General features: G+C 39.8%; 1 protein-coding gene and 1 non-coding gene across 4 annotated transcripts in view; one reads left to right on the top strand and one right to left on the bottom strand.

Annotated features, from left to right (window-relative positions):
* ITGB1BP2 (integrin subunit beta 1 binding protein 2) overlaps positions 1–12,433 on the bottom strand; it is a 40,632-nt gene continuing 28,199 nt past the window's right edge. For 2 of the 3 annotated variants that reach the window (XM_057717493.1, XM_057717492.1), the window contains exon 12: positions 1–1,474. In XM_057717493.1, coding sequence (XP_057573476.1) covers positions 1,460–1,474 — 15 coding nt within the window. In that variant the 3' untranslated portion in view covers positions 1–1,459. Of the gene's footprint in view, positions 2,550–12,433 lie in introns of all 3 variants that reach the window. The other variant, XM_057717491.1, reaches the window with a different exon arrangement.
* Positions 7,728–7,831, top strand: LOC130842722 (U6 spliceosomal RNA). Its single transcript, XR_009050523.1, has one exon. It is a non-coding gene; the product is annotated as a U6 spliceosomal RNA (small nuclear RNA).

Below are 12,433 nucleotides of genomic sequence, written 5' to 3' on the forward strand. Positions count from 1 at the left end.
ATTTACATACCATTCACTCATTTTAAGTGTACAATTAAATGATTTTTAGTAAATTTACAATGCTGTGCTACTATCATCACAATCTGATTTTATTATTTATTATTTTACTTTTGACTGCGTTGGGTCTTCGTTGTTGCGCACTGGCTTTCTCCAGCTGCAGCGAGTGGGGGCCACTCTTCATTGCAGAGCACAGGCTCTAGGCACGCAGGTTTCAGTAGTTGCGGCACACAGGCTCAATAGTTGTGGCTCACAGGCTTGAGAGCACAGGCTCAATAGTTGTGGCACACAGGCTTAGTTGCTCTGTGGCATGTGTGATCTTCCTGGAGCAGGGATCGAACCCGTGTCCCCTGCATTGGCAGGTGGACTCCTAACCACTGCACCATCTAGGAAGTCCTAGAAAAGAGTTTTATTTGAGCCAGACTGAGGACTATAGACTGGGAGACAGTCTTTCAGATAACTGAGCAAATGCTCCAGAGAAGCATGTTTTTCAGCAGTTTTATATCTTGTCAAAACAAAGAACATCAAACAGGTCGGGGATACATCCCTTCAAAGTTTGAAAAAAAGCAAATCAGTACATACACAGTGAGTCTCTATGGATACTAGCACCTGGGAAGGGAGTCTTATCATCGAAGGAGTAGTAGCATTGGCATCCCAAAAGGGTGGCATTTAATCTTTAACATGGACATCCTTTATTGCTGGTCAGTGTACCCTTTTCTTTAATAATTACAGCAGATGTACAATCTATGCTTGATAGGCCACAAGCAACCTGTTTTAATCAGCATAAAATTCAAGTTAAATCATGTATAATCCAGAATGACTTCCCTCATACCTCAATATATGAAAATTTCTTTCATCACATTGTATATGATAACTTGATAGTTACCTTCTTAACTTGTATAGTATTTTGATTTTTCACAACCCATGAGCTGCTAATTATTTGCTCAGCATAATATTTCTGAGATTTATTCATGTTGTGGGGCATAAGAGTAATTCATCCCCTTTTATTGCTTAGTAGCATTCAATCACAAAGATATATAGCAGTTTGTTTCCAGTTTGGGGCCATTATGGATAAAGTTCCTATGAATATTTGTGTATAAGTCTTGTTGATGAAAATAATAAACAATTTATAATAGGAATAGAAAGGAGTTTTATTTAAGCCAAACTGAGGACTGTAGCCCAGAAGACAGCCTCTCAGATAACCCTAACTGCTCCAGGTAAGCATGGTTTTCAGCATAATTTTATATCTTGTCAGAACAAGAACATCAAACAAGTCAGGGATACATTCTTTCAAGCTTTCCAAAAACAAACAAACAAAAAAACAGATCAGCATGTACATAGTGAGTCAGTACTGGCCTTGGCACCTGGGAAGGGAGTCATCATGGAAGGAGTATCAGTATTGACATCCCAGGAATGGAGGCATTTAATCTTTCTTTTTAACATGGACGTTGTTTACTTGTAGTCAATGCATCCTTCTCTGTAATAATTAAAGCAGAGTTACAGTGTACGTTTGATAGGCCACAAACAGGCTGTGTGCATAAAATTCAGGTTAACTAATGTATAAGCCAGAATGACTTCCCCACACCTCAATATTTAAAATTTTCTTTCATCACTCTTTTTGTGGACATATGTTTTCATTTCTCTTGAGGGATACCTAAAAGTGGAATTGTCGGGTCGTTGGGTAGGTGTATGTTTAACATCGTATGTTGAACATTCTTAAGAAACTACCAAATAGTACACCAAAGTGGTTGTACCATTTAAAATTCTAATGTGAGAGTCCCAGTGACTCCACATCTTCACCATCACTTAATATTATCTTTTTAATTTAGCAATTCTAGTGGGTATACATAGTGGTATTTCACATGCATTTCCCTGATGCCCAATGATTTGAGCAGCTTTTCATTTACTTAATTGCTTTGGATATATCTTTCCTGGTGTAGTGTCTGTTCAACTCTTTTGCCCATTTTGTTATTAGGTTGTTTTCTTATTTGGAGTTGTAAAAGTTCTTTATGTATTCTGGATATAAATACTTCATCAGACATAGGTGGTATTGTGAATATTTTCTCCCACTCTCTGGCTTGCCTTTCATTTTCTTAAATAGCATAAGTTTTTAACTTTGATAATGTCCAATCAAATTTTTCTTTTATTTTTAGTGCTTTTTTATCCTGTCCTATGTAAGAGAACATTGCCTATATTCTTATATATTTTATAGCTTTTGTTACTATTGTGAATGAAATTTCTTTTCATTTTTTTCTTTTTTTCTAAATTAATTAACATTGATTTTTGGCTGCGTTGGATCTTCATTGCTGCATGCGGGCTTTTCTCTAGTTGTGGCGAGCAGGGGCTACTCTTTGTTGCAGTTCACAGGCTTCTGAGTGCAGTGGCTCCTCTTGTTGCAGAGCACGGGCTTTAGGCATGTGGGCTTCAGTAGCTGCAGCACGTGGGCTCAGTAGTTGTGGCTTGCGGGCTTAGTTGCTCTGCAGCATGTGGGATCTTCCAGGATCAGGGATCAAACCTGTGTCCCCCTGTATTAGCAGGTGGATTCTTAACCACTGCGCCACCAGGGAAGTCCAAGCCAAAAATATTTAAAAGTGAAATGATACAATGTCTATGATATGCTTTAAAATACTACAGCAAAATTTTAATAATAATAATAATATTAATAATAATAAATGAGAGGGATAAATAAGACAATAATAACAGTGTTCATTATTATTGAAATGGGCAATGGTACGTGGGGGCTCATTATATTATTCTCTCTTCTTTGTATATGTTTGAAAATTTCCACAATAAAAGGTTTAAAAATGCATAGTTTGGAATGACCTCCAGGATATGTTGTTAAGACAAAAGCAAGATTCAGAACATGTGGATGGTATGCTATCATTTGGATATGAAAAAAATTAAAAGAAAGACCACGAATATTTGCTTGTATATGCATAGAATATCTCTGAAAAGATACTCAAGAAACTGATAACTTTAGTTGTTTCCTAGAAGGAGAACCAGTATGGCTTGGGAACAAGAGTGAGAAAGATTTTTAAATTGTATATCCACTTAAAACTTTTGAAATTTTGAAACTATGTAAATATTCAAAAAGTAAATAACACTAAAAATAAATAATTTCTGATAATATGGTTGTGACTTTTGTACAATTGTTAAGAAAGGATTCCTAAAAAAATAAAAATAAAAAATAAAAAAGAAAGGATTCCTAAAATAAATGGTATAATGTAGCCAAGAATTTTAATAAGCCTAGAATCAAAATTTCAAATAATTTTACAAAAACATTAGAGGTGGGGAAGAAATATGGGGGGAGAACTACAGGTAATAAATAATTATTGCTATGTACAGAAAAAGTGTAAGTTTACATATGTTTTTAATATAGGAGTTATTACTCATTGACAAGAAATAACTAGAACTAGAGGGAAAAAAGAAACAGGGACAACTTGATCAACCAAGCAACAAGACAGATCAATGCAGAAACAGAAGTCTTGAACACAAGACTATAAACCAGATGACTGTTGGCTGGGGGCTGCTGGATAGCCTCAGGATGGGAGGTGATAGCCAGGGGAACCGACCATGTAATTAGAGGATTGGAACTTCCAGCCCCATCTCCTGACCTCCAAGGGAGAGGAGCTGGAGATTGATATAATCACCAATGGCCAATGATTCAATCAAACATGCACCCCCCCCCCATAAATATCCTAACCAAAGGAGTTTGGAGAGCTTCCAGGTTGGTGAACGTGCAGAGGTACTGAGAGGGTGTCACACCCAGGGAAGTCATGGAAGCTCTGCCCTTCTTCCCCCATAACTTTGTGTATCTCTTCCATCTGGCTATTTATCCTTTTATAACGAACCAATAATCTAGTAAGTAAACGGCTTTCCTGAGTTCTGCGGGCCATTCTAGCAAGTTATCAAACCCAAGAAGGGGGTTATGGGAACCTCCGATATGTAGCTTGCTCAGTCACAAACACAAATAACAACCTGGACTTGCAATTGGCATCTGAAGTGGGGGCACACTTGTGGGACTAAGCACTTAACTTGTGGGGTCTGATGCTATCTCCAGTTAGACAGTGTCAGAATTGAGTTAAATTATAGAACACCCAGTTGGTCTCCTCTGAGATCTGGAGAATTGGTTGGTGTAGGAAAAACACACATTTGGAATACAAAAGTATTCTATGGGTAGAGGAAATGAGTATGTCCCTTTCACAGACAATCTACCAAAAACACCCCATAGAGAAATAGAAAATCTGAAAAGACCTATAACTAGTAAGGAGATTTAATAAGTAATTGAAGACTTCCCAACAAAGAAACATGCAGGATTAGGTGGCTTCACTGGTGAATTCAATCCAACATTTAAAGAAGAATTAACACCAATCTCAGACTCTTCCAAAAAATTGAAGAGGAGGAAATACTTCATAACTCACTCTATGAGGCCAGCATCATCCTGACACCAAAGCCAGATAAAGACACCACAAGAAAAGAAAACTACAGGCCAATATCCCTGATGAAGATGGATGCAAAAATTCCCAACAAAATACTAGGAAACTTATTTCGACAGCACATTAAAGGGATTACATACAATGGCCAAGTGGGATTTATCCCTGGGATGTAAGGATGGTTCGACATACGCAGATCAATCAAACTGATACATGATATTAACATAATAAAGGATTAAAAATCACATGATCATCTCAATAAATTTATACACACACACACAATTGTAGGGAAAAAAGTGATCTACAGATTCAGCACAATCCTGATCAAAACCCCAATGGAACTTTTTGCAGAAATAGAAAAATCCATCCTAAAATTCACTTGGAATCCGAAAGGACCCTAAATGGCCAAAGCAGTCTTGATAAAATAACAAAGCTGGAGGACTCACATTTCCATATTTCAAACAACAAAGCTATAGTAGTCAAGATGTGTGGTACTGGTATAGGGAAACAAATATAGATCAATTGAATAGAACATAGAGCCCAGAAATAAACATATACAGTTAATTGATTTTCAACAAGATGCCAGAAAATTCAGTAGGAAACTGACAGACTTTTCAACAAAATCACAGGCAACAAGAATAAAAAATAGATAATTGGAATGTATCAAAATAAAAATCTTTTGTTCACTAAAGGATACTATTGAGAAAGTGAAAAGATAATATATGGAATGGGAGAAAATATATCTGATAAGGGATTAATACCCAGAATAGAAAAAGAACTCCCACAACTTAAAACAAAACAACAAACAACCCAATTCAAAGATGGGCAAAGGGACTTCCCTGGTTGTCCAGTGGTTAAGACTCTGCGCTCCCAATGCAGGAGGCCCAGGTTCGATCCCTGGTCAGGAAACTAGATCCCACATGCTGCAACTAAGAGCCCGCATGCCACAACTAAAGATCCAGTGTGCTGCAAGGAAGATCCCAGATGCCACAACTAAGACCTGGCACAGCCAAACAAATAAATAAGTAAATAAATAAATATTTTTTAAAAAAACAAAGATGGGCAAAGGGCATGAATAGATATTTCTTCAGAGAAGATACATACAGTTGGCCAATAAACACATGAAAAGATGCTCAACACATCATTAGTCATTAGGAAAATGCAAATCAAAATCACAATGGGGTACAACTTCATACTTATTAGGATGGCTATGATAAAAAAAAATGGAAAATAACAAGCGTTGGTGAGGATGTGAAGAAACTAAAACTCTAGTCAATTAATTTATGACAGAGGAGCCAAGAATATACAATGCAGAAAGGACACTCTATTCAATAAATGGTGTTGGGAAAATTGAACAGTCACATACAAAACAATGAAACTGGACCACTATCTTACACCACACACAAAAATTAATTCAAAATGGTTAAAGATTTAAACATAAGACCTGAAACCATAAAACATCTTGAAGAAAAAACATAGGTGGTAAGCTCTTGACATCAATCTTGGCGATGATTTTTTGAATCTGACAGCAAAAGCAAAAGCAACAAAGGCAAAAATCAACAAGTGGGACTACATCAAGCTAAAAAGCTTGAGCACAGCAAAGGAAACCATCAACAAAATGAAAAGGCATCTGATTAAATGGAGAAAATAATTACAAATTATATATCTGAAAAATACAAAGAAACTCATACAACAGCAAAAAAAAAAAATCTGATTCAAAAATGGGCAGAAGATCTGAACAAGACATTTCTCCAAAGAAGACAGCTGCTGCCGCTGAAGGAGAATCCCTGGACCAAAAAGCCTCCCCAGCACCTGTCCCCTGCTGGGACAGGGCTGCCACCGCTGCCCCCATTGGAAACCCTGGAGGCAGAGCTCAGTTCCCCAAAAATTATAAAAGCAGGAAAACTCAAGACAAAGAAATCCAACAAGGCTAGTGATTTCAGTGATATGGCAAACTAGCCAACACCAAGTTTGGCTTCAATAGCCAAAAGGTAGAAATGATCCAAGTGTCCATCAATAGATGAATGGATGAATAAAATTTGGTATATACATGCAATGGAATATTATTCAGCCATAAAAAGGAATAACATTCTGATATATGCTACAATAAATATGAACCTTGAAAACATTATGCTAATTGAAACAGGACAGAAAAGTTCAAATATTGTACAATTACACTCATATAAGGTACATACGATAGGCAAATTCATAGAGACAAAAAGCAGAATAGAGTTTACCAGGGCTGTTGTGAAGGGACAATGGAGAATTATTGTTTAATAGCTATAGAGTTTCTCTTTGGGATGATGAAAAAGTTCTAGAAATAGTGGTGAAGGTTATACAACACTGTGAATGTACTTAATGCCAATGAGCTGTACACTTTAAAATGGTAAATTTTATGTTATATATATTTTGCCATAAAAATGCAAAAAGAAAATCAAAGCCCAAAGGAGAAATTCAGAACATATATTTCAACCCACATAACAAAGGCCTGATTTACTTAGGATACAAAAAGCTTTTACAAAGCAATAAGAGAAATAGAGATAGAAAACTAGGCAAAGGACATAAGCAGTACACACATTCACACACAAAAGGAAATACATGTGAGTTTTAGGTATATCAGAAAGCTTAGGGACTTCCCTAGTGGTCCAACGATTAGGACTCTGCACTTCCACTGCAGAGGGCACATGTTCAATCCCTGGCTGGGGGCAGCCAAAACAAAACAAAAAAAAAAAACAAAAAAGCTTAACCTTACTCATGATAAAAAGATTGTGTTAAGATACCACTCTTTTCTTATAAAAATGGCAATATCAGAAAGTTTGATAATATATTGTTTTGGCAAGGCTGTGGAGAAACACTCATATTTTGTTGTTGGATTGTAAATTGGAATATCTTTTGTAAGGCAACTTATCAAAAAAATTTTAGGGACTTCCTAGGTGGTGCAGTGGGTAAGAATCCACCTGCCAATACAGGGGACATGGGTTCGATCCCTGCCCCAGGAAGATACCACATGCCACAGAGCAATGAAGCCCGTGCGCCACAACTATTGAGCCTGTGCTCTAGAGCCCGTGAGCCACAGCTACTGAGCCCATGTGCCACAACTACTGAAGCCCACGTGCCTAGAGCCTGTGCTCTGCAACAAGAGAGGCCACTGCAATGAGAAGCCCATGCACCACAATGAAGAGTAGTCCCCGCTCACCGCAACTAGAGAAAGCCCGTGTGCAGCAACGAAGACCCAACACAGCCAATAAAATAAATAAATAAATATATATAAATAAAATGAAAAAAAATTTTTAAAGTGTGCTCACTTCAGCAGCACATATACTAAAATTGGAACGATACAAAAGATTAGCATGGCCCTGCGCAAGGATGATATGCAAATTTGTGAAGCATTCCATATTTTTGAATACAGGTATAACTGAATCACTTTGCTGTACACCTAAAACTAACACAACATTGTAAATCAACTATACTCCAATAAAATTTTTTTAAAAGGAAAAAGATTTTTAAGTACATATGCCTTTTTATTGGTAACTAACAGAAAATCCAACTCCAGTAGGCTTAAACAATAAAGAGGATTTATTGGTTCAAATAACTGCAAATTCCAGGGGATGAGTGGGCTTTGAAATTGGTTTGATTCTGTGGATCAACAATATCACCAAGGACCTAATTTCCTTCCATCTGTCAGTTCAGTCTTCCAAAGTGTGGGCTCCACTGTAAATCAGACTCCCTTCTTGGTAGCAAAAGGGCTAAAGCACTTGAAGTCCTCACGTTAGCTACACTATTCTGTCCAAAAGAAGAGACAACGCTGGCTTTTGTTCTCTCTCAGAAGAGCAAAGAACAAAAACAAAAACAAAAACAAAACCTTCTTCTCCCAAATACTTTAACAAATATCCTCTAACATTTCATTGACTTTCATCACTGGCCTATTCCTGAACTTTTGCCTTGACTGGACAATGGTATATGTTGATTGGCTAAGGCCCGGGTTGCTTGAACCAGTAACTGAGGCATGGGGGATGGACTTACCCCTATTGGGTTACACAGGTAGTGCACCCCTCCAGAAGCTGAGAATGAGATCAATTGCACCCCCTTCAAACTTTATGACTGCTGAACAATGGGGAAGATATGGAGTGGATGTTGAGCAGGGAATAACATTGACCACTATACACTTTGATACAGCAACCATACTTTTAGGAATTTATCTTAAAAATATACTGACCCATGTGTACAAATAAGTATGTTCAGGGAGATCATTTGTAATAACAGGATATTGGAAACCAAAATGTCTGGGACTGGTTAAATAAATTATAATGTAGCCATACAAAACGCAGCTGTAAATGAGAGAGATGACACAATCTCAAAGATACATTAAGTGAAAAAAGCAGAGTGATTAGCCGGCTACCATTTGTGGAAAAAAAAAAAAAGAGAGAAGAAATGATATATGGATGTGATATATTTTAAATGAAAAAAGGATAATAAACTTCCATTTTCATCAATAAACCAGACATTGATATCCAAATGCATGTGCATACACACACATATACACCCATTTATACTTGTATATCCATGGTTTGCATAGAATATATCTGGAGGATAAACAAGAAACTGACAGTGGGGATGGTCTCTAGAAAGGGAACCAAGGGAACTAGGGAATGGGGGAAATGTATAACTTTAATTGTATATCCTTTTATATTGCTTGAGTTGTTTTTTACCATGTGCATATATTTTTAGTTAAAAACCAAAAATATTTAGTAGTTATAGGTTTCTATTTTTTACCTATCAGATTGTCAAAGATAATAATATTTCTTAATAGTTTTTTTAGGGACTTCCCTGCAGTCCAGTGGTTAAGACTTGGCCTTCCAATGCAGGGGGTGTGGGTTTGATCCCTGGTCGGGGAGCTGGGATCCCACATGCCTCGCAGCTAAAAAGCCAAAACATAAAACAGAAGCAATATTATAACAAATTCAATAAAGACTATAAAAATGGTCCACATCAAAACAAAAAAAATTTAATAGTTTTTTTTATTGGTCAAGATGGCAGAGTAGGAAGACACTGAGCTCACTTCTTCTCACAGGCACACCAAAAATACAATTATTTACAGAGCAACTATTGATGAGAAAGACCAGAATCTATCAGAAAAGATCTTCTACAACTATAGACATAAAGAAGGAACCACAATGAGATGAGTAGGATGGGGCAGAGTCACAGTATAGTCTAGACCCATACCCCAGGGTAGGCAACCCACAGATGGGAGAACAATTACAATTGCAGAGGTTCTCCCCAAGGAGCAAGGGATCTGAGCCCCACATCAGGCTCCCCAGCCCAAATGTTCAGCATCAGGAAGATGATCCCCCAGAACGTTTGGCTTTGAAGGCCAATGGGTCTTATTTTCAGGGGAACCAGAGGGCTGTGGGAAATAGAAATTCCATTCTTAAAGGGTGCACACAAAATCTCACACACTCCAGGACCCAGGGCTGAAGCAGTAATTTGAAAGGAGCCTGGGGCAGATCCACCTGCTGATCTTGGAGAGTCTCCCAGAGAGGCAGGGGACACCTGGAACTCACCCTGGGGACACACACACTGGTGATAGCAAGTACCATTTTTGAATCCTCCCTCTAGTTTATTAGCTTGGGGACCCAGCCCCGCCCCTGCCCACCAGCCTGTAGGCACCCATACTGGGATGCTGCAGGCCCAGCGACTAGCCAGGCAGGGACAGCCCCACCCACCAGCAGGCAGGCTGTCCTGAGCCAACAGCTTCCCCTGGACAAGGCCCTTTCCACAGAGGGCCCAGGACCCAGCCCCATACACCATAGTACAGGCACTAGACCCAGGACCCCCAGGGCCCTGCAGCCAGAAACCCCAGGACACAGCTCTTCCCACAAGTGGGCAGGCACCAGCCTTAGGACACCCTGGTACCTGGACCCACCCACCAGTGAGCAAGCTCTAGCCTTGGAACCAGCCTCACCCACCAGTGGGCAGACACCTACCCGAGGACCACTGCAGCCCCGCAGCCTGCCATGGCAGGACATAGACCACCCACCAGCAGGCTGGCACTAGCCCTGGGACCCATTGGGCCATGACCTCACCCACCGGCAGGCCAACACAAGTTCTGAGACATCTTGAAGCCCTCAGCCAGCTGCTTCAGGATCCATCCTCAATCACCAATGGGCTGACACCAGCTTCGGGATACATAGGACCCTGAAGCCAGAGACACCAAAACCTGGCTGGCATACCAGTAAGCTGGCACTAGCCCTGGGACCCCCTGGGCCTTAAAGACATCTACCAGCAGACCAACACCAGCTCTGAGATGCCTTGGACTCCTCAGCCAGCCACCCCAGGATCTAGCCCTATTCACCAATGGGCTAGCACCAGCACTGGGACACTCAGGAATCTGCAGCCAGCCATGTGAGAAACCAGCCCCACACACCAGGAGGCCAACACTAGATCCAGGGAGCCCAGTCCCACAACCACTCACCCTAGAAGCCAGTTCTGCCCACCAGTGAGCAAGCACTAGCCTGGGACCCCCACAGGGTCCCTCAGACAAGATCTTGTGACATCGCCCTGCCAACCATCAGTCAGTGGCCTCCATACAATGCAGGGCCTGACAATCAACCAAACCAGGGGTGAGCCATGCCTATGGGACCACCCACAGTAGTCAGCCCACCATAACAGAAGGACCCACCCAACCCACAAAGGGGTCACCCCTAGAGCATATAGTTTGGGCGACAACAGGGAGGTGTGCTGCTGGGACACACAGGATGTCTCCTACGAAAGGCCACTTCCCCCAGGCTGGGAAACATAACCAACCTACTAGATACAAAGAAATAAAAACAGCAAATTAGGCAGGATGAGGTGACAGAGGAACACGCTCCAAATGAAGGAACATGATAAAACCCCAGAAGAAGAACTAAGTGAAGTGGAGACAGGCAACCTACCCAATGAAGTGTTCAAGGTAATGATCGCAAAGATGATCAAAGAACTCAGGATAAGAATAGATGAACAGGGACTTCCCTGGTGATGCAGTGGTTAAGAATCTACCTGCCAATGCAGGGGACACAGGTTCGATCCCTGGTCTGGGAAGAACCCACATTCTATGGAGCAACTAAGCCCGTGTGCTGCAACTACTGAGCCTGCGCTCTAGAGCCCACAAGCCACAACTACTGAGCCTTCGTGCCACCACTACTAAAGCCTGTGCACCTAGAGCCTGTGCTCTGCAAAAAGAGAAGCCACTGCAGTGAGAAGCCTGAACACTGCAACAAAGAGTAGCCCCTGCTCTCTGCAACTAGAGAAAGCCTGTGTGCAGCAATGAAGACCGAATGCAGCCAATAAATAAATAAGTTTATTTAAAAAAGAATAGATGAACAGAGTAAGAAGTTAGAAGTTTTTAGCAAAGAATTAGAAAATATAAAGAAGAACCAAACAGATTAAGAATACAATAAGTGAAATGAAAAATATACTAAAAAGAATTAACAGTAGACTAAATGATACAGAGAAATGGATCAGCAAGCTGGAAGATACAGCAGTGGAAATCACTGAAGCAGAACAGAAAAAGAATAAAAAGAAATGAAGACAGTTTAAGAGACCTCTGAAACAACATCAAGCACACTAACATTCACATTACAGGGGTCCCAGGAGGAGAAGAGAGAGATAAAGGCTCTCATTCATATTTGATGTAGAGTTCAAAAGTTTTACAGACAGGCAAAAGCTAATGAGTTCAGCAGCACCAAGCCAGTTTTACAAGAAATGTTAAAGGGACTTCTCTAAGTGAAAAAGAAAAGGCCACAGGTAGAAACATGAAAATTAGTAAAGGGAAAAACTCACTGATAAAGGCAAATACAGTAAAGGTAGTAAATCATCCACATACAAAGCTAGTAGGAAAGTTTTAAAATAAAAAGTACTAAAATTATCTATATCTGCAATATTATTATAGACTACAAGATGAAAAGATGTAAAATATGATGTCAAAAAAGTAATAATGGGGGGAAGGGAGTAAAAATGCAGGATTG

The sequence above is a fragment of the Hippopotamus amphibius genome, chromosome X, assembly GCF_030028045.1.
Source record: "Hippopotamus amphibius kiboko isolate mHipAmp2 chromosome X, mHipAmp2.hap2, whole genome shotgun sequence".
NCBI lineage: Eukaryota > Metazoa > Chordata > Mammalia > Artiodactyla > Hippopotamidae > Hippopotamus > Hippopotamus amphibius.